The sequence below is a fragment of the Trichosurus vulpecula genome, chromosome X, assembly GCF_011100635.1.
Source record: "Trichosurus vulpecula isolate mTriVul1 chromosome X, mTriVul1.pri, whole genome shotgun sequence".
Taxonomy (NCBI): Eukaryota; Metazoa; Chordata; class Mammalia; order Diprotodontia; family Phalangeridae; genus Trichosurus; species Trichosurus vulpecula.
The window spans coordinates 31,081,271-31,108,503 of NC_050582.1; the positions used below are offsets into that span (position 1 = coordinate 31,081,271).

A 27,233-nucleotide genomic window follows, 5' to 3' on the forward strand; every position below is an offset into this window, starting at 1 on the left:
TATATATTATAGATATATATAAGATATATATAATATAGCCAATGTCTATATATACATAAATATGTGTGTATATGTATGTATACACACACACACATATATATATATATATATGGAGAGAGAGGGAGAGAGAGAGAGAGAGAGAGAGAGAGAGAGAGAGAGAGAGAGAGAGCACGAGCTTATTTGTACATTGTTGTTTGTGTGCTATCTCGGCCATGGGACTGTGCGCTCCTTGAGAGCAGGACTGTCTTTTGCCTTTCTTTGTATCCCTAGTGCTTGGCACACACACAGCACCTGGCACATAGTAGGGACAATGTTTGTTGATTGAGTGGTGAAACTTCCAGTTTGTGTCTATGAGACTCCATGTGTATGAAGAAAGCTCACCAAAGGGAACAAGAACTTTGTGTTCCAGTTTTTTAGAGTGGTGTCATCTAGGCCTTGAATATCTATCACCTAGAGCTTTCTAGTAAGTGACACTTCTACATACTAACAACAGAACAGGGATCATGCATCATCAAAGACAGAAAAAATGATGCTACAATGATGATACATATATTTTGTTACACTGAATTCCCTTGTTTTAGAAATTACCAGGCTATATATAAAGTAACTTTCAGAAGTCCATGCATCTCACATAATGCCCTTCAATCCCTAACAGGGCCAAATAACAAAGAATAGACTATTACATTTCCCCAAATGCAGCACTTTTGTTTTGGATATTATTTTTGGAGATTCATTTCATTTTATATTATATTCTAGATTCAGGGAATCTAGAAGCGTGATTTTGTTTTTTGCTATGGTAAAAATTGTTTCAAGGAACAGATTACGGACGACTTTTTACAATGCTATTTCACCTGAAAGACAAATCCAATTCTGCACAAAGTTTCATTATGAAGAAACTGTTACATGTGATGATACTAGTTATTGAAAATTGAAATGAAGTGAGAGGAAGCTAACACCATCTTGTATTATATTCTGCTTTCTTTGAGTGACAAAAGGAACTCAATATATCTCATCATCTCACTTACACCCACTGGGGACTGGGCTGCAGCTCTATTGCAAGGTGGCCTGATTGCTAGACACCAAAAGGCTCAGCCATATATATCACTCACACACACACACACACACACACACACACACACACACACACCCCCAACACTTATTTCTGTGGTTCAAAAGCTTTGTATAATTGATGTACCCTGCAAATTGTTTCTCTTTATTTCTCTTAGTTAAAGTAAGTTAACAGTGACGTGTGGGGTAAAAAGAAATTTTAAAAGGAATTAATAATCAGGACAAACCAAGCAGTCAGTACAGGCCTACATTTTCTCTCTTCCTTCTGGAGCTAATTTGTTCTAAGCTCCTAAGTAGGTATTTGCATGTCCTCCTTGGGGGAAAGGGGTTGGAGGGCCCTTCTGGGGAGAGAATGGCCTCAGCAGAGATTTCCCAAGGAGGCTGCATTGGAACCTTGTCCTCTGCTCATCTGAGAAGCTTCAGGGCTGGATGTCATTGGTCACTCGATTAGAGCTTCTGATGCTGTTTTTTCCTTTCATGCATAAACAAACCTTTTGATTTTACTCGCCAACTCACCTGTCTTCTTGAATCACATCAGTTTTTAGTGCCTTTCCTCCAGCCTCTGCTGTCAATGTCATCCCAAAGTCATCAGTGCCCACTGAGGTATGACTTCTCTAATGGCCTCTTCTTCCTCCCTCCAAGAAGCTAAATATATTCTGTTTGCAATATGCTTAGTTTCCACTTGACAGGGTCAGGAAGCCAGTGTACATTTCTGAATTTGGGTTTTCTAGTTAGTTGGACTGCCCTGTGCTGTCAAGATATCTCCATATTCCTTTTCTAATTAAAAAGGCTAACAAGCAGGAAATGTCTGATGGATGAGCCAGGGCTTACATCTGTAACATGAGAGTTTCATGACTCGGGTCTGAACATACAAAAGGAAAAAGAATTCTGCTGAGGCCTTTCTACAGTTACCATGCACTGAGCTTCTCCTACAATTCTGTATCTTCCAGCAACATCATGCCAATATGTCATACGTGTTAGGCACTCTTCTGTTGTGAGTACTAAAATATTTAATATTCATGTTAGGAAATGCCATTTGATTACTGACTTGTTATCCAAAAAGGCCTCTAAAATATTCTAAATAAATTCCCCTAATATGACTGTTTTCTGTCCTGTCAGAAGGGTCGCTAATAAATTTGCTGCTTGAATGAACAGACAAATTGGGAAGTGTACTGGCCTGGGCACTAGGGCACTGCTGTCCCAAACTGCTTTGTCCCTATCTGAAGTTTCCTCAAGAGTAGGTTTTTCTTCTAGAGGTGATTTTCCAATAAAATCAGTCTTGATTATTGCAAGCACAGGAGCAATCCCCGAGGGGGTGTACCAGACAATTCAATGCAGGAAAATGTTGTACGAGGCAAAATTAAAGTTGTAGCAATGTTATTTCTGGAAACATTATCTCGGGTTTTTTGCTTTCCTTTTGTATACATCAGTCTTAAATGACCACATTTTCATTGATGATAGGTCATTCCATAAAAGTACCTGAAACAATATAGGCCTTTATTTCTCTCCTGTGTTCTTGCCTAAGTACAAGGCCTGGTTTATGACACAGTGTGTACTCAGAATTGATAAGAAAGCATATGGCTATTGGCCCCATTAATTCTAAATCCAACTGGCAAGACTGACTGGCAAAGCAAAAACCCAAATAAGACCACATACATCACAATGGAAGCAGAAAAAGGCTATGATCCCAGAAGATATGGGCAGGAAAAAAAGAACCTCCAAAATTCCCCCTCCTGAAAAGTTTGAGAAACAAAACAAACCATCTTTTGGAATTTCTCGGTATTGGATTTTGTGTTGCCGTCATGCTCTTGCAACATAAAGAATCTACAGTGATTGCATGTCATAGTTTTATAGCTAGAATGGACCTTAGGAGGCCATCAAATCCAATCCTTTAATTTCCAAGGTGAAGAGACAGGAAATTTCTTGTCCCAGATCATATAGGTCATGAATGACAGATCTACCATTTGAACCCGGGTCTTTAGGCTCCCAAATCTAGTGATCTTTTCTACTGTGCAACAGTATTTCTTTTAATCAAACAACAAACATTACCACAGTATTTTTGTTCTCCAATGGGAGCAGTACCTCTTCATGCAAGGCAAAAGTGAAGTAAGGGAAGACCTCTGAATAGTGTTATAAAGAGGAGGAAGGGAGAACTGGGAACTCCCAGGTAATGGCCTTATTTTTTTTTAGTAAATGTGTGAGTCAGGATCTTCTTCTGACAGTGCTGAGGTGAGGTAGTGTTGTAGGAGGCTTGAGAAGGGATGAAAAGTTTTGCAACGCTACTGTAAAGAAGGGGAGAGTTAACCGATTAGTGAGATGTAAGGTTGCCTTGCTACAGTAAGGGCCCAGTGAAGATTATATAAAATCACTTTTTAGTGGGTCCAATCATATCCATGACTTTCTTAAGCTCTGTTCAGCAACCAATGAGTAGAAATGAAGACAACTGATGGTGAGAGCAATCCAAGTTTGGGTTTTGGCAAGACACGTATGGTAATAGGTAACAAGGGGCTGCAGTATAGATTGTCGGTATCAAATATGCACCCTACAACACGCCACAGTGTGGTCAAAGCAGACAAAACTGTAGTCGGGAAATATTTAACAAAATAAATACAAACACAATAAAACATAGAAAATATGGTTTTCTAACATGTGGTTTTCTAAGTCAATATGTGGCCTGCAAGGATCCTTAGGTATAGTTTAGTGCCTCCCTCCTTTCTATTTGAGTTTGCCCTGGTGTAGGAAGTAGGGAGATTGTAGCTAGTACACAGGGTGATGGCTTAGGAATGAACTGAAAGGGAGGAGGAGGAGAAGTCCGAGTGAGGATGAATAATAGGGTTAAGGGCTATAAGTTAGAGGTAAAGATGGAATGATAAAAAGGTTAGGCTCATGTAATGGCGGTTTGGCTGATGCCTAGATCCCCTAAGATGGTGTTGCCCATCTGGAAGATGCTAAACTACTGGAACTGGACAGTCCATGCTGGCCTACCCCATGGTTGATAGCAGCTTTTTCCCATTAGCTTTGTAACTGGAATCGTCAAATGGCCTGACTCAGCACTTGCTTGCATCTGAGGGTGAAGGACTTGGCTACGTCCATTTCTTTGTCAAGAGTTTAGAAATGCTGCTTTTACAATCCATCTTTAACTTTAACTGGCAAAAATAAACATCTTCAACATTGTTTTTGTTCACATTTCACTGCTGTCTTAACTAAAACTCCCTTGAGCCAAGTGTTCATCAGTTTAAGACTTTGAAACTAAAGAAACTGTTTTTTTTTTCCCTAATGGATTGCCCTTCTGGACTTCTTGGGGGTGGTTTTAAAACATTATGGTGAAAAGTTAAAACATTTTCTTTCAGTCCATGCCTAAGACTCCCTCCATTAATGCAAATCAGTAACTCTACCTGAGTCTCTGAAGAGTTAAGTGACTTGCCCATGGTCACACAACTAATTTGTGTGAGAGGCCAGACTTGAATCCAGGTCTTCCTCGCTCCAAGGCCAGTCCTTTTGAATTAGAAATGTTTAAAGAAAATTGTGAGCATGACTGTTGCATACCTAATGGGCTTGAGGGGAACTAGAAAACTTGAGAGTATCTTCTGTAAAGGGATTCAGAAGTCCCTCATGGGATTTATCCTGAAGGCTTTTACCTTACCTGTTAGGGAAAAAAAGTAACATCAAAAGGGCAAAAGCCATGGCTATTCCCTGCACACAAATCAATTTCTTTTCTTTATAATTATTTTATTTCATATTTCCTAAGAGTGTTTCTGAAAAGACATCTTGCAATTAATGACATCATAGACCTGGCTGCTTTCCCACAGTGCCATCAATGAAGAGTTCTCTGTTTTCATCCTGCTGATTAGCAGGGCATTTCTTTGAAAGCAAAACCATTAATGCCTCTCACAAGGTGTCTGTTTAACCAAGTATTGGGCAAATTAGAATATAGGATCCTTGTGAATATGAATTGTTCATTCCATTTGCCTCTCCATTGCCTAGTACTAAGTACGTGGCACACAGTGAGTAGATGATTCATAAATACTTGTTGAGTGAACTGATAAAATGCTGCCTTACTTTAAGTGTAAAAAGAGGCTCATTTAACCCTGTAGCCTGAACTTATGTGAGCTTAGCAGAATATGGTAGCACAGTAGGGATTGACCTGACTGAAAACTTTATCAATGAAGACCAATTCTGTTCTCTGGGACTCTCTAAGTGCTCAGATCTTTGATGATGGGGTTGGAATTAGAGTAAGTGGAAGACACACATACACACACACACACACACACACATATATATATATATATATATGTATATACACACACATATATATATATACATACATATATATATAATATGTATGTGTATCTCCTATATGATTAATATGATTTTAAAGTGGTGTTCCTAGAGACATTGAAAGTGATGAGATGAATCAAATGAAGAAATACAACAAGCCTTGGGCCAGAGTGAGGAGCCCTATGCTTTCCAGCTGGCTGTGAGAGTGAACAAGTCACTTCATCTCTCTGAGTCTTAGCATCCTAATCTACCAAATCAGGGAGTGGAACTTGATGACTCCTAAAACTCCTTCTTTGGGTGCCCTTCTCCTTTCTCCACCCCCACTTTCACCTCTACCATTCTATTAAGAAGGGGCTGCCTCCTACCAGTCATGGAGGTCAGACCACTCTTTACCCTGGATGACTTTTAATTTGCAAGAAAAGCTTGTCTTAGCCTAGAAAAATATCACCACTATTATTTTGGGTCAATTAGATAGTAAAAGTCTTGTTAGGGATAGAAAAGACATTTATAGGCAATTTGTTAGAGTTTAATGAACAGTGGCAAAGATAACTGGAACCACCTGGATCCAAATATTAATTATCTTGACAACATTCTAATAAGTACTATTTATTTTTTATGAAACCATTTGGAGAAAGTTTGCATTGCTTTTAAAAGGCCAGCCAAGAGAGACTCTGGATTGTAGTGGGGAAAACCCAACCTAACAACTAGAGAGTCAATAAAAACAATTCTATGCTCTGAGCTAGGGGGTTTCCTTTGATTATGGCCCCCATTCTAACTTTCCCCTTCTTTCTCTTCAAATTAGGGCTCAATGGGGACTCCAAGTCTAAAGATATTGGGAAGATACCATAACATGGCAGCCATGTCTCATGGTAAACTACCATACCTCAAATCTCTTCTTAGCAACTGAGACTATTTTACAATATAGTATAATATTAAAAACCAAACACATTATATGTTTTTTTCCAGAGAAGCAAGTTTTTTAAAAAGCCAATTTTACTTTTTTATGCAAAACTTTTCAATTTAACATAATGAAAATTATCCATTTTGCATTTTGTAATGCTCTCTATCTCTTGTGTCATGAATTCCTTGCTTTCCCATAAATCTGATAGGTAAACTATTCCTTACTTTCCCAAATTGCTTATAGTATCAGCCTTTGTTCCTAAATCATGAAACCATTTTGACTTTATTTTGGTATATGGTGTAAGATGTTGGTCTATGCCCAGTTTCTGCCCTACCATTTTCCAATTTTCCCAGCAGTTTTCATGAAACAGTGAATTCTTAACCCAGAAGATGGATTCTTTGGGTTTATCAAAGAGTAGATTGCTATAGTCAGTAACTACTGGGTCTTGTGTACCTAACCTACTCCACTGATCCACCACTCTGTTTCTTGGCCAGTACCAGGTAGTTTTGATGACTGCTGCTTTATAGTACAGTTTAATATCTGGTATGGCTAGGCCACCTTCCCTAGCATTTCTTTTCATTAATTCCCTAGATATTCTAGACCTCTTGTTCTTCCAGAGGAATTTTGTTATTATTTTATCCAGCTCTGTAAAAAACTTTTTGGTAGTTCGATTGGTATGGCACTGAATAAATAAATTAACTTTATTATATTAGTTCGGCCTAACCATGAGTAACCGATATTTTTCCATTTATTTAGATCTGACTTTATTTGTGTGAAAAGTGTTTAGTAATTATGTTCATATAGGCCCTAGGTTTGTCTTGGCAGATAGATTCCCAAATATTTTATAGTGTCTACAGTAACTTTAGATGGAATTTCTCTTTCTATCTCTTGCTATTGGGCTTTGTTAGTAATACATAAGAATGCTGAGGATTTATGTGGGTTTATTTTATATCCTGCAACTTTACTAAAGTTGTTTATTATTTCAAGTAGTTTTTTACTTGATTCTCCAGGATTCTCTAAGTAAATCATCATATCATCTGCAAAAAGTGATAATTTAGTTTCATCTTTGCCTATTATAATTCCTTCAATTTCTTTTTCTTCTCTTATTGCTACAGCTAACATTTGTAGTACCAAATTGAATAGTAGGGGTGATAATAGACATCCTTGTTTCACCCCATATCTTATTGGGAATGCATCTAGCTTATCCCCATTACAAATAATGTGTGTTGATGGTTTTAGGTAGATGCTATTTATAGTTTTAAGGAAGGCTCCATTTATTCCTATGCTTTCTAGTCTTTTTAATAGGAATGGGTGTTGTATTTTGTCAAAGGCTTTTTCTGCATCTATTGAGATGATCATATGGTTTCTGCTAGTTTTGTTGTTGATATGATCAATTATGCTGATAGTTTTCCTAATATTGAACCAGCCTTGCATTCCTGGAATAAATCCTACGTGGTCATAGTGTATTATTCTCGTGATAAGTTGCTGCAATCTTTTTGCTAATATTTTATTTAAAAATTTTGCATCAAAGATTAGGAGGGAAGCAGAAAATTGGGAGAAAATCTTTACAACTAGTGTCTCTGATAAAGGCCTCATCTCTAAAATATACAGGGAACTGAGCCAAATTTATAGGAATACAAGTCATTCCCCAATTGAGAAATGGTCAAAGGATATGAACAGGCAGTTTTCAGAGGAAGAAATTAAAGATATCTACAGTCATAGGGAAAAATGCTCCAAATCACTATTGATTAGAGAAATGCAAATCAAAACAGCTCTTAGGTACCACATATCTCCTGTCAGATTGGCTAAAATGACAAAACATGAAAATGATAAATGCTGGAGAGGATGTGGGAAAATTGGAGCATTGTTGCTTTGCTGGTGGAGTTGTGAACTGATCCAGCCATTCTGGAGAGCAATTTGGAACTATGCCCAAGGGGCTATAAAGATGTTCATGCCCTTTGACCCATCAATACCATTTCTAGGGTTATATCCCAAAGAGATCACGCAAGAGGGAAAAGGACCCATATATACAAAAATATTTATAGTGGCTCTTTTTGTAGTAGCAAAGAATTGGAAATCAAGGGGATGCCCATCAATTGGGGAATCGCTGAACAAGTTGTGGTATATGAAGGTAAGGGAATACTGTTGTGCTATAAGAAATGGGGAAGATACGGACTTCATAATAACCTGGAAAAACCTATAGGATATAATGCTGAGTGAGCGGAGCAGAACTAGGAGAACATTATACACAACCACAGATATGTGGATTCTGTGATGACTAACCTTGATAGACCTCGCTCTTCTCAACAATACAAGGTTCAAAGACAACTCCAAAGGACTCATGAGGGAGAGAGCTATCTACATCCAGAGAAAGAACTATGGAGACTGAATGCAGATTGAGGCAAACTGTCTGCTCTCTGTTTTTTTTCTCTCTTTATTTGGTTTTGTTTCTTCTTTCTCATCATTCATTCCATTGGTCATAATTCTTCTTTACAACTTGACTATTGTGTAAATAAGTTCAATGTGAAGTTATATGTAGAAGATATATAGTGGATTCCATGCCGTCTTGGGGAGGTAGGGGGGAGGGGGGAAAAGAAAATCTGGAACTCAAAATCATGTGGAACTGAGTGTTGTAAACTAAAAATAAAAAAATCTCAATTAAAAAAAGCCAATTTTATAGTCTTTTAACAGTCTTTATGCAGAAACGAGAATGAACTCTTGTGGTACCTCTATCTGTAATATCTATGGGCTTTATAAAGTCCCCTTTCTTGCATGGTGCCCTCTTTGTGTGCTATAGTATTTTCTCTTTTGGATCATTGGACTTAGAGCTGGAAAGGACCTCAGCAATAATAATCAGCAGGTCAATACCTTAAAGGAAACTGAGGCCCTGGGACATAAGGTGACTTTCCCAATTTGCTCAAAAGTAGCAGAGCTAGGTAAGTTTGTGATTTGGTTGCTCTGACTATGACTATACTGCTCTTGCTATCCTATTAGATAGTCAGGAGTTTATTAGCAGCCTATGCTAATGATCTTCCTGTACCCTAGTCATGTTATTGCTGTCTTCCCCATGATTCTCATCAGGATTATAATAGAATTATTGGGAAGGAGAGGAATAAGATAAAAATGTAAAATTCTATTTGTCCATTTGTAAGAAGTTATGTTAACTTAAATAGACTCACTTTTTGTGCTGGTTTAAATACAACTCCAGACAATTCCAGAAATGAGGCAAGTCACCCATATAACTCGAGTAGATTAGTTACCTCCTAGATTGTAGAATCTCAGGGTTGAAAAGGACCTTGGGGACCATGTAACACAAAGACTTCCCTTATGGAGGAGGGTTAGCTACAACAAGCCTATTTGTCTGCAATGAGAATTCATATGAAGGTTCTCTATGTGATATGGGAACCAAATGATTTACGTGGAGAGAAATGAAATAGACTTTGATGATTTTCTAGCACTCCTAAGTTCTCCTGAACCATCAGTGAATCAGAGCACTATTTGTGAGCTAGTCATTGTTCACAGAAGCAAGTTTTCCAAGTTGAATGACTCCACATATGAGGTCAGGAAAGATGGACACTATGTCAGCACAGTAGAAAAACAAGGGACAATTTTACCCTCATGACAACTGAAGATATTTCTTTTGGTGGGGGGAGCAAAAGACATAAAGCTCACTTCAAGTCAACTCAACTTATTAGTGCAGGGCTTTTAGAGAAAAGCAAATCACATCTTCAGAAGTGCACTAGCACATAGGGCTTAATAACAGAAAGGAGTCTTGTAGCATCTAGGCTCAGCCACATATGGCACAACAAATCGCTAATCTTTCAGGCCTTGTTTTCACATATGAGAAGTGCAGAAGTGCAGGCCATCACAATTCAAACAAAATTCTCTTTGATATTTTAAGAGCCAGGGATGCTGTAATATTAAAGTGGCTAAAATTTGAGGCAAGTAAAATTCCTATGCATTTCCTGGGAAGCAATTATGCTTAACATTATACATATATATCGTTTTGATTTTTACTCCCGAAGGAACATTAAATGTTGCAAGGTCAAATACTTAGCACAGATACATTCTGTGTTTACCTTTGCTGTGTGTGTGTGTGTGTGTGTGTGTAAAATTGTGAATAGAATATACTTAATGTGTTGAATGATCTCCTTAGGTTAAGGTGAGAAGTTGCAACCCTGAAGGTATTGAAAATAGAGTGGAACAAGGAGGTGGGAAAAAGGCAGCACTTTCTATCCTAGCACGACAAGCACACACTGACAGAGAGGGGTAGAGTCTATTGGCAGCCTCTGGGCTACCTTGAAATGAACCCTTGGTTAAATTTCAGGAGGTAATAGTAACTTAAATGAATGAAACCCTTTGCAATGGATATGTTGATGCATAACTAGGATGACTAACAACTAACACACAATATATGTTCCACATCAAAGATAATCTCATAGACACTGCAATGTACACTGGCTTTAGACCCATCAAGGATCCTCAGTTACTGGTTTATAATATATTTCCTTCCTCAAACTATGTCAATAAAAATGTCTTTCATCAAGTAGGATTTCATGAGCACAATGTTGAATAGTCAATAAATTTTCATTGGTTGGTTTGCTGGCTTTTAATGGACGCAAAGAGAATGGACTAAGAAAGTAAACCTAGACTGTCATGGAGTAATTCACATCTATTGCATTTTCCTAATCTAATGACAGTACTTAATACAAATACATATTGGTGATATTCACCAATCTGTATCCCAAACAATCTCTGCTTCTCCATTGCCAGACACAAACACTCAACACTGCATACTCAAAGAAAGGGAGCCCTGGAGATCTAGGAGTGATCCTTTGCTCTAGGAATGAGCATTATATAGTGACTGGATAGAAGCAAGGTCATGAATCTGAGAAGTGTGAAGGGAAAAGTCTGTGGTCCGTCACCTGCTACCTTCCCAGGTGGGAGGCAGGCCCTCGCTAGGATATGCCCTCTCCAACTGTGTTGGACTCAAATTAAGTTGAGCAGGATGGCTCTGTCACCCTTATAAAACTGCCAGTGCCTTGTGGGGGAGGTCCACATTCTTTGGAAGGTGCCAAATCTAGGTACAGTTGTAGGCCTCTGATAGACATGCTTGGAGAAAGCTGAGGGACCTCTAATTGCTGAGCTTGTTTCAGTGTCGTCCAGAATAACACTCCTGCCACAGAAAGTAGAAGTGTAGCTTAATCTAGCCTCTAGATCTTTTCTTGCATAAGCATTTTGGATATTCATTGGTGATGCAAGACTGACTACCTGGAAACTAAGAGCCTCTGTTAATTCACTGACAAAGCAACAAGAATTTTCTCTCAGTTGGACTTGGCCTTGGTCTATAGCCGTGACTTCCAGGGCTCAGGTCTCTATGATTCTCTGATGGAAAGGCCCAGATAGTGAGTTGGTAACATGAACCCAAGTGCAAGAGAGTGCAAAGCCCCACTAAGCTCAATAGCTTTTTAAGTTGGAGGACAATTCTAAACACCCAGGAGTCAGTTGTAACTTGGGTCTGTTACCAAGCAGACTTAAAAACACACTAAGGAATAAAAAATAATCTCAAAAACTCCATGTTATTTTACTCATCCTTTGGTCAATTCTTATGACACTGTGTGGCTTCCCCCCACTCACTCCCTATCTACTTTTTTCCTTCTTGTTATAGTCCTGAACTTACTGGATATTATATATAATCTTCCCCATGAATAAACAGTCATTAAAATACACTTGTTTGTAGAAATTATTTCTATCAATAAGTGAAAATAAAATTGCTGCCACCTTCAGTGTAGTTTAGTGCAGTTCTACACAAAGAAAATGGTCTGGCACTCAGACATGAAGATGAGGCTACCCTGGGACCTCCACTGGCTCTGGGCTCTGAGGGGGTTTCTACTGCAATGGGGATGGCTTTCTCTCTGGCTCATACCCTCATGACTGAGGGTCCACATTTGGGGGAGGGCTGGTCAGGGTTAGTGGCATAGTCACACTAATGAGCCCACCCAGAGATTGAACCCATGGCCCTGACCTCATTAGTGCCATGCTCCAAACCACTGAGCTAACTGGCCACAGGAACACCATACCAAGTAACTACTCTCCAGGAATGTGCAACTCCTGGGGACATGATATTGCTAGCGACGTAATAACATAGTAACTACGCTGGTTCCTTCTTCTGGAAGTGAAACAGCTGTCCGAACTTGTCCGTATTGGAATACTGAAATCAGATGCCACGTCAACCAATATGACTAATGACCAACCACCTCTTTAACTGAAAAAAATCTTTCTTCTGGAGATATAGACCAGATGTCTAGAAAGTACTGTAATGAAAGGAATGGTGTGCTGCTTGCTTATGACTGAACAATATTCCAGAAAATTCCCTGGAAATTGGCCTCAGCTAGGTCACCTTTCAGAAAGCAGCAGCCAGAAAAGAAAAATAGAATTTTCTGAGCTTTTCATCACTAGAGCAGAGAGGCCTAGGCACATGGGTAGGTGTAAAACATTCCCACGTGGCTAGAAAGCATTTGGCATACTTTCAGTGATTTCCCTCTCTGTCAGATCTTTCTAAGGCTTGCAATTAAAAATGTAATCTTTTTAGCATGTGCAAAGCCCGCAAGGCCAGAAGTACTATTTGTCTAAAATGATTATAATATTATTTGGCAGCTATTCATAGAACGCACATATTAATTTATGTAAACTGGGCACAACTTAGGGCATTCGCTCATCAGGGATATGGAGAAAACCAAAGCAGTCCCCTGCTGATTAAGAGAATTTTTTTGTGCCCACAATTCAGGATTAAATCAAACTCCAGTGCCTGCCTGCCTCCCTCCCTCCTTTCTTCCTTCCTTCTTCTTCTCCTCTCTCTCCTCTCTCTTTACAACACTAAATGATTTTTCTTTGCATGGAGACTGTTAAAGTTGAAATATCCAACTTATATAAAAAGGAACTTACTTTGAAGGAATGTCCATGGGTTTTGCCTTTTCAATGTCCTGTGAATGAAAGAAAAAATGCAATTAAGCAACATTAATAGGCACAATCTTCAAGTGATTACCAAAACAATCTACAGTATCAGAATGTTTCACAACAGTATACGAAGTGAACCAAAGCAGGCTGCCTCTGGAAACTAGACCTGGAGATAAAAAACAAATTGATCTCTTCAAGGGAATATTGTCACCTGCACCATGTGTGCTTCTAGATGCTGACATGACAGCGCATGCCTGTGTCTTGGATTCAGCAGGAATCCCACAAGTACAGAGTAGAAAGTACTACTTGGGCTATAATCTTTGTCACTTCTCTTTCTTCATTCTAACATCTATGAATGTGAATTTCTTAAATGGGAGGGGCAGGCAGCTGCTCACACAAAACCCTTGTTGCATTTTGAGGTTGATGACATGAAACCACTCACTTGAACATCATCATAGATACCTCCTATGATCACCAGCCACCATAACACTCCCATGGCCATTGGTCTAAGGGACATTTGTTTCCAAATTGTTTTTTATTAGCCGACACCACAAAAGGGCAGAAGATCACCAAAAGCTCAGATCAATTTATATTTGTGAAGCCTTTGAGAAAACACAGCTCGAATCATCTAAATGAGTCAATCTCTGGGCCTCTTGCCCTGCACCAGCTTGGACATGGAGCCTGGGTTCCAGTTTATTGCTGAATCCATTGATCTGTGTACAGTCCATTTATCATTCATGAAAAGAGCTAGTGATCTTCACAGTATATTAGAAGAAACAACTCAGATCATCTGTCAACGGCCCTCTTATTTCTGTTTCCCTCTCCACAGGGATTTCATCTCCTTCGATTCCTCTTGAATTAAAATGTTGCTAAGCAACACAGCTGGGGGCACTGATGGTAGAACAGTTACAGTCAACCAAAGTGTTTAAACACCTGGAGGTTTTTAGGGATAATTTCCCCTCCCCCCATTTCTATAGCATAATTGTGGAATCAGAAACAAACTCATACATTTCTAGAATGCATTTAAGCTAAATAAATCATATTAATAGAAAGGGGGGGTTGAAAAAACAAGGATTATATAAACCTATGCCCTTTCACAGTGTCCAGGTAGTGGTATTAGTTTCATAAAGACTTTGCAGGAGCAGGGAGGAAGACGAGAAAGGTAGGGAGGATCAGAGATATTAAGGAGAAAAAAGTAAATTTGTTATAGGGATTGTATTGTATATACTAGAACATTATAATATGGAATCATATTTAAGCATCCTTGTTCAATAACTTCATCCTTCTGAACCTAATTTCAATCTATCACATTTTGATTTTGGAACCCTACTTCTGGTTTGATGAAATTTAGATTCTCTTGCTAAAGAAATACACGTTATTCTTGGACAGGACTAGGGAGTCAAGATTTATATGTCCATCCATGCCTGAGTCTGAATTTTGGCATTTGCTAAAATAGAACAGGATAAAATAAAGAAACAGGCAGTCTCTTGTTGACTCTTTTAACCCCTGAAATTTAGTGACATCATCATGGTGGAGAGGGAATTACTAATTCAGATTGCTTAGCATTTATCAAAGTATGTATTTCTGCTAATGTAGATCTTCCCAAGTCTGCCAAATGAGTTTAGCAAAGGAAGAGCAGGATGCTGGGCAAAATATCCATCAGACTGTTCCTGCTCTAAGCTTTTCTACAAATCCACAGGCCTCCTTCTCCCGCCTGCTGATCCTGGCAAGAGGGAAATGGTTTTGAGTAGCAGGCCAGAGAAAGATAATTCTGGAAACACTGAGACCAAACCTTTTCTAGCTCCTCAAAACTGTGAAAGCTAGCTGGATTTTTCTCACTTTTTCTTAGAACAATTCAGGTTACTAAAAGTAACTTGGCACTAGATTCAAGTTTGTGTTCAATTTCTTTCAGAACAGAGAGACTGCATCATTGTGAGCATGCCCAGTGACAGAAGGGGGTAAAGAGAAATCAAAGGGGGGACCAGTGAAGAACTGGAGCTTTGATTAAGAAACATATCATTTGAAAATGCTATCTGTGCATCAAGCCAGCCAATTTGAGCTAATTATTTCCCTATGATCAGGAGGAATGCAATTGTGTTTTGGGCAGGTCCCTTTGAAATGTAGTCTTTTATAAAACCATTAAAGGAAAATACTTCCTTCAAATGATTTTTTTTCCTGGGTTGCTATTGACTCAGATGGTCTCAGTCGAGTCATTCCCTTTGCTTTAGTAATTAACTTTTCATCAGTTGGAAATTCACAGCTCTAGTCAGAGGTGTTCCTAGCTATTCTTCTTGAATCTCTCTCTACCCATCCCTTTTTATCCTCATGAAAGAGAATGACTGTACTCTGTCCATCCAGCATGCACTTAGCTTTGGCCCTCCTCATTTATAAAATAGATCTTAATTTATATCTTTTGTTTTTACATTGCTTAGATGAATCCCTATACTCCTTTCTCTCCCGCAGAACAACCTCTTATAACAAAGAATCTTTTTAAAGGGAGAAATTTCTGTAAAATCATTTAACACACTGAAACACTTTGCTGTTGTAAGTCATATTCCGAACCATGGACTTCCACCTCTACAAAGCAGTGGGGTCAGAGAGGTGGGGAGGTATGTCTTCTCATATCTGTTCTTTGGGACTAAGCTCATTAACTGTTTTGATTCAGTTTTGACTGTTTTGTGGTATTCTTTACATTTCCATTATTGTAGTCATGTGTATATCATTTCCTCAGTTCTGTTTACTTCCGTTTTCATCAGTTAATGTGTAAGTCTTTCCATGCTTCTCTAGATTCAGCATGTTTCTTATAGCATCATCATGTTACATTACATTCCCATATCCATTTGTTTGGCCATTCTCTAATTGATGGACATCTACTTACCTTCAATTTAATTGTTACCACCAAAGTGCTGCTATAAATATTTTGGTGTATATGGAGCCTCTTTGTCAGTGACTTCCTTGGGGTATAAACCTAGTAGCAAAATCTCTGAGCCAAATGGTAGGGACATTTAAATCACTTTCTTAGAGAATTCCAAATTGCTTTGAGAATAGTTGAATTAATTCACAGCTCCACCAACAATGCGTTAGTGTGCCTGTATTTATATAACCCATCCGATACTATTCTCATCTTTTATCATTTTTGCTAATTTTCTGGATATGAGGGGAAACCTCAGCATTTTTTGGATTTGCATTTCTCTTACTACTAGTGACCTGGGGCATTCTTTCATATGAATGTTAATAATTTGCACTTCTTTTGAGATGTCTCAGATTTTGGGGGGGCAGGGCAATTGGGGATAAGTGACTTGCTCAAGGTCACACAGCTAGTACATGTGTCAAATGTCTGAGGCTATTTGAACTCAGGTCCTCCTGACTACAGGGCCAGTGCTCTACTTACTGCACCACCTAGCTGCCCACGATGTCTCAAATTTTTAAAGAGAGTTAAGTGATTGCAGAGATGTGAGTGAAAATATCTTTTTTTTTTCAAATAGATTATAACTTTTCTGTATAAGGATGAGGAGAGTCACCTCCTGAAATGACAGGTGTTGAGCAGACAATTCCACATGACAGATACACGTGCCAGGATGGGAGATAGATTGCAAATAAATGAAATGATGTGATAGAGCATCATGTGATTCCCTGAGGAGTAAAAAGGGGACATATTGGGAATGCAGCTAATTGTGAGTTTAAAAACATGCGTTATAGTAATTTAAAGAGATTGGAAAATGTAGGTAAGATCATTATGCCCCTTTAATTTGTCATTTCTGGGTTTTGGTAACTTCTTTACTCCTTACAGAGGATATTGGGTGCCTGTTCTCTGAGAGCAGTGATCTCTACTATTAGAAAGAGTCCCAGCCACACCAATGTACTAAGTAATTCTCCTGAATTTTATGCTTTTCTCCTAAAATTATACTTAAAATGCAAGGTGGGGGTGAAGGTTGAGGATAAGGATGTGTTAGAGGAGAAAGTGAAATGGAGAAGAAGCTATAAATCACTTGCTTTCCTTATGGGTTTGAGCATGTATATATTCATGATCAAATACTATACCAGATAATGAAACGTACTAGAGATCCACGAAATGATATAGAATCTAAAGTGACCATTATTTCAATAGGGAATGTCGGCATCTCCCCCTTATGCTCTGTACCAATGATGGCCTCACACTGACCATGTCTCTGACAGCTCCTCCTCGTGGCATGCATTCCTCTTATTTTACAGCTAGCTGGTATGGTGGATAGATACAAATGCTGGGTCTGGAGTTAGGAAGACCCGAGTTCAAATTCTGGCACACAGTAGGTGCTTAATAAATGTTTGTTTCTTTCCTTCCTACTACTCAGCTCAGGAGGGGTGAATTCCTAAACTCAGTTACACTTCCCTCCACATATCTGCCTAGGAAATCCTCCTCTTTCCTTAAGACCGAGCTCAGGAGCTACCTCTTCCATGAGACTTTCACAGCTGAAAGTGAGCTCTGGTTCCTCATATTTTTCATGAGACTTTTGTCAGGACCTGTCTTGGCTTTCATCAGATACTTATTTGTGCATGTGTCTTCACCAACCCCCCCCCCCCGCCACCCCCCATAACAACAATGTTGCTAGCAGGTGCTGTGGGGGTATAAGACCAATAACACCAGCACACAAGAGGGCTGCTAGCACAGGTTCTTTGATCTGCTTTTCTAAGGAAAGCAACTTTAAGGGGTTTACAATCTCACTTTAATCAAACATACATATATCATTCACTTAGTTAAGAGGTAAAAGCCAGCACCCTGAACTTCAGAGCAAATACAAACAGAAACTACAAACAGATCAAGATAAAGGCTTTGTCTAATCAAGACATCACAGGCATAGTTACCAAAGACAGAAGCACCATCATCTGGGTTTTCAAATCCAGGGGGGCTGCTTCAACAGCTTACCCAGAGTCTTGTCACTAACACTCTTTCAATGAGTGTGCCCCAAAGGTAAAATGCCAACCTCAGAGCTCTTATACCCTGTTCAGGGCCCTCAGGGCTCAGAGCCTACTTAGCAAAAAGGTGTGGGGCCTGGGGGCCTCACACCTAGTTAAGTGAAAGGGTATGGGCCTGCCTCTAATAAGGCCACCCTTTGCTGGCCCCACCTGAGGCCTATTTAATGGGTAGGAAAGATCTTTCATTACAGATTGGCTTTATACCCCCTCATTTGTACATTTGAATTCCTTATAAACAAGGACCCAGTCATATTTCATCTTGGGTACCCCGCACTGATGATGGTGCAACACTTATCTTAGTGTTTAACAAATGTGTATTAAACTCTGTAGAATTAACCATTCCTTAGTTCTCAGGCCTTTTTATTATCAAGGGCAGAGATTAGCAATTGTTGGGGTTGTAACCTTCTCATGAATTTATCACAAATGCCTGGGACACATAATTCACACACAGCCACTGAGATGATCCTTACCAGCACTATATATTTATGGAGAATTTATTCACTGACATAGATGATCAATCAATGAATTAACAAATCTACTCTGTGCCAGGCACTATGCTAAGTATAAGGATATATAGACAAAATTAAAACAACCCTCGCTCCCAAGGAGCTCACATTTTACCAAGGGAGATTTAGATAAATATCAAGTAGTTATAAGGTAACCATAGAGGAGAAGGCATGAGCAAGTTGGAAAGGGAACCAGGAAATGCCTCCTACAGAAGGCATTGTTTGAGCTGAACCCTAAAGGAAATAAGGGATTCCAGGAGATAGAGGGGAGGAGAGAGAGCTCCCTGGGGGATTGGGGATGGCCAGTGCAAAGACATGGAGATGGGAGAACAATTCTGAGATACTACAGAATGTATGAAGAGGGGTAATGCAAAGCTTTAAAAAAAAGCAAACAGAGGAATCTCTATTCTATTACAGAGATAATAGGAGCCACTGAAGTTTACTGAGAAGGGAATGATGAGGTCAGATGTGTGCTTTAGGGATATTACTTTAGCAGCTGTGTGGAGGGTAGATAGGTGAAGGGAAAAGAGATAGTGTCAATATAGATGCAACAAAATCTGGTATCCAATTGTATTTTGGGGGTGGTGGTGAGGAAGGGCAAAAAGTCAAGAATGGTTCCCAGATTGCAAATGGGGGTGACTGGAAGGACGGTAGTGTCCTTGACAGAAAGAGTGGAGCATGGCAAAGGAGAGGGTTGGGGTATGGATAATGAGTTCTGCTTTGAAATGTTGAGTTTGAGATATCTATTGGATATTCAATTGGAAACATCCTATAAACATTTGTGGATGTTGGCTAAAAGCTCAGTGGAAAGAGTGGAGCTAGATATATGGATATGGGGAATATTTGCATAGAAATGATAACTGAACCCATTCAAAATGACGAGATCACCAATTGAAAGTATAGAGACAAAAAGAAGGCAGCCCAGGACAGAGTCTAAAAAAACTGCTAAGGAACACAAGGCCATGAACAGATCACTCCAGTATTAGACTAGAATCTTCCCTCCAAAGGAATCCATTAATGACTGCTCTTTGGGTCTAGTCACCCAATTCTGAATCCAAAAGGACTAACCATACTTCTCTATCCTCTCTATTAGGATAGCATTCTACCAGAAATCCAGTTATAATATGTTAATAGAAAGTTCAGCTATGACAATTTCTTGATTTATCAGTTTCTTTCCTGACTGACAAAGCCCACTAACGACAAATCCCAGATGTGCTGCTTGTTACCTGTGTTTTTATTTCCCTTTCTGGGCTTCAGTTTCTTCCTCTGTAAACTGAGAAGGCTGAAGTAGATTATCTCTACCATCTTTTTCTGATTGAAATCCTATGATCCTGATGGGTACAGTAGGAAACAGAGAATAGGGCTTGAGTCACACTTCATTACACTAACCATAAAACTGCCCAGCCTTCACAGACAAAACCAACTACAGCAGCAACAACATCCCCTGTCCAATGAATCTCATCGATAGCATGCGCACAAAATTCTTCTATGGAAAAACTCAAGAATCAAGGCACTTCAAAACTTAACATATATTATGGGAATTTTATAAAGCTAATTTTTAAGGTAGCCAAATGTCATCTAATAATCCCCTGATAGCTTAAGTGTGATCCTAAAACATCAGATAGATGAACCCTTAAGCTTCAAGGATGGTTTAGGATCTTAAGAATTAACCCCTCTTTATAAGCAGATTTAAGAAATTACCTGTCTATCCCCTTCTGTGAGACATCATACAAAATAAATACAATTTCTTTCTTTTGCTAAATTACAAAAAGACTCAAAGGAGATAACTATGTTTTCTTTGTGGTAAAATTATCAAGGTGAGTGCTGAGATGGCCTGGAGATATTCTAAACCCTGAACTCATTTCACAAGTCAGTTTGTTTGGATATTGCTTTTTTTCCTAGCCATAATATTACTCCTGTCAGTCACACATAAAATGTGATTTTTATTATCATTGTTCTATATTCATCCCTTACATTTTCTCTCTTAAAAATCTTTGACATCATACTACTTACATAACCTTATTAGACAAATGTACCACTTCATGCAGTGACCAAAGCCCTTTAACAGATATCTCATAATAATCCATGTGCACAGGCCATGTCTATACAACACTGAGTAACTGGGTACAATGGGAAAGGGTTAGATAGGCACCTAGATGTTTCCAAGTAGCTTGACTGTTCCCTCTCCACTTGACTGCTCTGGTAGTGCAGAGATACAACTGTGCTGTAACCTGGCAGGCAGTATTGGCAAATTGCATTGATCTAACATTTCAGGAGAAAAGCCTGAAACAAACTAATTCATTAATAAATGACCTCATCATTGATGTATTTGGATGTACTGTAATCAATACCTATAGAATGGGTTAACTCACTTAAGCAGACACATACCTAGAATAATTGTTTTACTGAGCATGAAGGAGGGAACCAGCACAAAAGGGCACTTTTGCTCTGTGATTTGACTGGTTCGACCTTGCTATCTGCAGGCTGTCTACATGAAGACAGAGCAAGAGGATGAAACAGGACAAATTCAGTCCATGAATCCAAGCAGCATTTAGATGAGTGAGTGTTTTATTTCTTCTTATACGTAGATATTGTCTGATTTGGTAGGACAGCCACAATGTACAGAAAGATTTCAACTAATGTATTCAATTCCTTTCCTTCCTAAAAAAGAGCCAGTGTCCTATGTTCTAACTTGAGTCTGGTGTGCCTTCACCTATGAAGTCACTAGTAATAGAATGCTGCTTTCCAACCTGTGGGGTGGTAGGTTAGGGATGGCCACTCAGAATCATGTGGCCAGCACCATTCTTTTGGGTTGCAGCAACACTGAGTAGCAATTCAGAGCTGGGGGATTGTGGAAGGGGTGGTGGTGGGGAATTACATAGATGCAAACTCCTACCAACCTCCTACTGCCTCTGGCACCTTACCATCTTTCCCAGTGAGGAGACAGGGCTCCTTGTCATCTTTAGTCTATCGGAAAAAAATGTCTAGATGTGAACATAGATAATTTGGGTTTTAGAACTTGTTCCTTTTGTCTTCATGTGCATTTAAATAGCAGAGAAGGAATTTTTAAGTAGCAGGCCCAAAGCTAACATGTTAACAGTATTCTCAAGGGCTTACCCTTCATTAAGCACTATTCTCTCTAATTCTGTTGGAAATAAATACCTTTAGAAACATTTATTTGTCAGCTGACCATATTCTTTAACTCTAGAATAGAGTTTCTGCTTCTCACTGAAAAATGTATTAATTGGCTTCGGTTAAGAAACCTCTTTCAGTCACAAGAAGTTTTCTGTTACCACTAATAATCCTAAGTGGAGTAAATATAAATAGAGCAGGCAAAGGTTATTACAATTTACTTGGGGGCATTTCTGCCCTCCATCAAAAATCTGGCATTCAGTCATTGTGTTACACCAGTCACTGACGAACAGGAAACTCTCTGGATTTGTGGGATCAAAATGTAGGATTTAAATTATTCTTGCTGTAGCTGCCTCCTCCCTGTTCCTAACTCAGCTCCAGCCCCCAGCCCTACCTCTCACTCATAGCTGCTGAGAAGGGCCTCTCCTTCCTTGCTTAAAAAAAAGAGGAGGTAAATGGTGTTAAAACCAGCACAGTTGGGGGGGGGGAAATGTTTCTGTCCAGTCGAATCAGAAGAACTGAAAGCCTCAAGCAGGCAAGAACCCAAGGCCCCAAACTTCCCTCAGATTCCATGAGGGGGACTCACAAGGTCAACTCCATGAGGTCAGTTTTCTGCCTCAGACCAAAGTTCGTGTAAACAAGAGTCAGGGCCTACACAAATTACTTATCTTAGCTCCAATTCTGGCAGTTTTTCTAAAGAGTTAAAATACTTTCTTTTGCTCACAATAGATAAATAGACTTGGCAGTTTAACAATGACCTATATTCTGCTTTCTTTCTAGAAACCACTCTTAAATGAGAGGGCACAAACCCTTGCTTTTTGCAGATTGCCTTGTGCCCTTACTAGTAGGCTGGGTACATTTAAGGGGTAGGCTACATCAGACTTGGGCTATAAACCCCCAATCCTAATTCCCAGCTCTTAAACTCAAACTGCAAACAAAATACCAAACCAAATTGTTAAAAGCCTACTTACGCCAATATAGAAATTTCAGTCTCTTGAGTTTTCTGGTAGACAATGGCACAGATTGTACAACTTTATTTTGTACATGTTTATATTTGTTTTATCAAGGCATAAGGGTTTACTTAAACACAGATGATAACACATTACAATGTTGGCTGAACTTGGCTCCCTGTTATGAAATACAGACTTAAATTTTAAACATGTTTGAGCAATGGTCTCATTTATTGAGAACCACTAATGACCTATATTCATTTCTTTCCTTCATTTTTGAGTTACAAATTTTGAGTTTTCTGAATTTTTTCACCCTTTCTCCCTCCTATCCCTCCTCCCCATCACAGAAAACAATCTCATATAGATTATACATGTGCAATCATGCAAACATATTTCCACGTTAGTAATGACCTATATTTAAGGGAGACCATCTAAAACAGTGTTTCCCAAACTAATTTGGCCCCGGATCACTTTTTGGCTTGAAATATAACAACATAATCTATGGGGACTTACTTGGGGGATATGTTTGCAGAACTGGGGAGGAGGTGCTAGTAGCCTGGAACATGCTATATGCATAGCCTCCAGGTTAAAGGGCTAGTTTTCGTATTACTATGCTCTTTGCTACATGTAAATGGCATCAGTTTATTTTGAATTGGTTTCTTCTTATTAGTTCCTTTAGGCTGAACCAAAGCAGTACCTCTGGCCCATCTAGGGGTTACAAAAATGACAACAACAACAAAGAGCAATCACTTTAAGTCAAACATGCAAGAATTTCTGTAATTAAAATATACACTGGCTAACTGTTCCTTCTCTCTGTGGACATTTGCCAGCTGATGGTTTTTAAGCTATGCCACCTTGAGCTGTGTTGCATCGTTATACATCTGTGTGTATTCATGGATAGTCTATTATATGCATATCATAAGTCAAAACATTTAGTACTAAAAATAGCAGATCTAATTACAATGGAGAAATTCAGCATGCAGGTTTCTAAACAGTGAAATAGTTGCCTGGAGCATATTAAAAATCACATCATACAAGCCCTAAGCATTTCCTTATTAATCTAGTCTCTATGTTAATAAAGCAGAATGGCATGCCCAATCTGGGGAATATGAAGGCCAATGTCATTCTATTAACCTTATATGTTATCCTATTCACTTTCCTGTCATTAATGAATAAATTAAAATTTCCTCTCTTATTATCTAATTGCTAGATAATTTCAAAATTACAACGTGAGAGTTTTCTTCAGCCAGCCTTCAACTGTCCCCGTTCTGCTGGGGATTTCAATATGTGCCAATGACAGAGAAGCCTTCTACATTCAAAGACTTAGTTATTTGCCAAGTTATTTGGCAACGAGTTTTATCCTAAGCCGTGTGCTCTTTCTATAGCTCTGACAAGCTGACCTCTCTCACTGTGTGCCCTAGTGATGCTGTTACAGAAGAGCTGTTAGGCTGATAACAAAGTCAATGGACGTTTAGAGAAACCTTGAGGAGGGCTAACTGTGGCTGCTAAGAATAATTATAGCTGGAAAGCCACTATGTCATCAGAATGAGTGCATACAGTTACAGTAGATTCACTTCCAAAGCGGAGGTTGGGATGATGGGTAAATGGGCTTGCAGCTCGATCTTTTTTTCCCAGACTATGGAGTTGCACTATTAAGAAGTACTTATCTTAGACACACTAGAAATAAGGGGAACACAACTCCTTTTGTTACATTACAACTTACTCTATCTTTTATCAGTGTCTCTAGTTTGGGGATGATAATTGGACTGTCAAAGTTGAAGGTCCTCTCTCTTGCTCTTTCATTTATGTGGACCCCCCTTTGGTTCCCTTCTTCCTCCCAGTGCCCTCAGGCCAACTTTGGTCATTCAGAGGCTTCCATCACAGTGTCCCAACCAGCCCTGCCCTCCTTTGGCAGTCTCCTCTCCCTCACCCCACTCATGTATTGGGTCGATCTTTTCTCTTTCCTCCCTACAACCTTTCTCTCATTTGCCGATTTTAAACATGAGAAATTGCTTTTGATCTTCCCTGACCAAATGCTTTGAAAGTCCAGTGTGCAAGGCACAGGTGGAAGAATCACCCAAGGCTAACACAATTTTGCTGTTGCTGCTGCTCCTCAGGAATTCATTTTGCATGCAGTTGTCTGGTGTTAATCCAGGCCTCAAAAGGAGACCAGGATTAAATAGAAAATCCAGATCAAAACCCTGGATTAAAATCAAATTGGTATGTGTGTGTGGACTAATCAGATCAACATGCAAGAGAAAGTTAGGAAATAAAGGGGGAGAACACACAAAAAAAAACCCAAAACAAATATTCTATGACATTTCCCCTGCTAAAGTGCTACAAATGTTAATGACCCCAAATGCTTCCAAAGTGATTATATCACCAGGAAGGTGACCATCTCGGAGGGGAAGAAGCTCTCCCTTAGGCAGAAGAAAAAAGGAAATCTGGTTAAAGAAAATATGACGGTCACTTCAAATACCAGATACAACTTAGTAGGATGCTTTGTACTCAAAGCTCATTTGAATTGTGCAGCTTGGCTTGTGAGGCACAGAAACTATCGGCTTTGGCTGATCCTGGTCACCAGTGAAACGCATCTAGCTATATTCCTCATTTCTGAAACACCTAGTGAGGCTATGATAAATCCATGGGTGAGGGAAGGGAGGTCTCCAGTTAACAAGATCCTGTTAATACTCGAAGTCCTGAAAAGACATCGCAGACAGTGCCCACTGCTTCTGTGGCTCATGTGTCTGTGCATCCACCTGCCAATTTGGGCCTGTTGGGTCTCGAGACTCCTACACATGGAGTTAGCAATGACTTAGGAAGGCTGCATTACTGTACTGTAATGTCTCACCCCTTTGTCCTGCATAAATCAAACCTAATTAGTTCATTCAGTGAAACATTCAGCAGATGTTTACCTGGTGCTGTGACTAGGCCACAGAGGGCTCTTAGGCCTGGTCCCCATGTGTTTGAAAGGCTTTTGGAATAGGTCAGGCCATAGATAGCTGAAAACCTTAAAGACAGCCATTTTAATAAACCTGTCAATACAATTTCTTTGTAAAAAACCATTTGTGACTGATTAGGCTGCTTCTATTGAAAGAGAAGCACCGGGTCTATCTCTTTAGATCTTTTATTGAACTGCAAGAGCAGCGTCAATAGCTGCTCCTCAGCTGTAAAGGAAAATGGATTTCAGGTTTAACCCCTCATTTTCAGGGTTCCCTTAATCCTGCATAACCAGAAAGCAGAGAGGAAAAGAAAACACAACAAAACCAAAAAGAGGAAAATGTTCAGAAACATCTGCCCCAGACATCTCAAACTCAACATGTCCAAAACAGAACTCATTATCCCCCAAATCCTCCACTCTTCATAACCTCCCTGGTATGATCAAGGCACCACTAGCCTCCCAGTCACTCAAGATCCCAACCTCCGTGCCATCCTTGCCGCCTTATTCTCTCTCACCTCTCAGAACCAATTTGTTGCCAAGGCCAATTGCTTCTCTGTTCACATCTCTCATACAGGCCCTTCTCTCTTTGGCTGCTGCTGCTGCCACTGCTCTGGCATAGGCCCTCATCCTCTCACACCTGGATCACTGGCTGATCACCCTATCTTGGTGAGTCTCTCTCCCCTGCAGTCCATCCTCCACTCAGCTCTCAAAGGGATCTTCTAGTTGTGCAAAAGTCCATCCATGTCACTCCCTTCCTACTCAATATGCTCCAGTGGCTCCCTATCACCTCCAGGACAAACTACAAAATTCTCTATTGGGCATTCAAAGGCCTTTCCAAACAGGCCCCTCCTACCTTTTGAGTCTTCTTGTGCTTGCCTACACTCCATTCTATGATTCATCCACACTGACCGCATTGCTATTCCTTGTACCCAAAGCTTCTTCTCCCAACTCTTTGCCTTTTCACTGCCTACCCCCCATACCTGGAATGTCCTTCTTCTTCATCTTTGCTTCCCATCTTCCTTCAAGTCTCAGCTCAGATTTCACCCTCTGAAAGAGTCCCTTCATGCCCACCCTGTACCCTCTATATATCTTGTATGTAAATTGTTAAAATGTTGTCTCCCCAATTTTTGCCTTTCTTTGTATCCTTAGTGCTTAGTGCAGTGCCAAACATATAGTAAGCACTTAAAAATGCTTATTGACTTGACCTGGGTCATCATGATGCTACAGAGATGGCAGCAAATCAGCTATGATCATAAATTTGAATCAGAAAGGTACCTTAGCGATCATGTAATCCAACCCCCTTCTTTTACTGCAAAGGAAACTGAAGGCCGGATAAGAGAAGGGACTTGCCTAAGGTCACACAGATAAAAGTGGTAGAGCCAAGTAATCTGGCACCACATCTAACACTCTGCATTTTATCATGCTACTTTATCTTTGACCATTAGACTACCCAGCCTAGACATGGCTCACATGTGCACTCAAAGCATGGTAGCCAACTTAGATTGTCTTAAAAATGACTATTACAGAAGTGGGAATAATAAGGGGTT

At 39.5% G+C, this 27,233-nt stretch overlaps 1 protein-coding gene across 1 annotated transcript in view; it reads right to left on the reverse strand.

Annotated features, from left to right (window-relative positions):
- AFF2 (AF4/FMR2 family member 2) overlaps nt 1-27,233 on the reverse strand; it is a 157,145-nt gene that overhangs the window by 55,178 nt on the left and 74,734 nt on the right. The window contains exon 6 of the mRNA XM_036740017.1: nt 13,193-13,230. Within this exon, the coding sequence (XP_036595912.1) occupies nt 13,193-13,230 (38 nt within the window). The remainder of the gene's footprint in view (nt 1-13,192; nt 13,231-27,233) is intronic.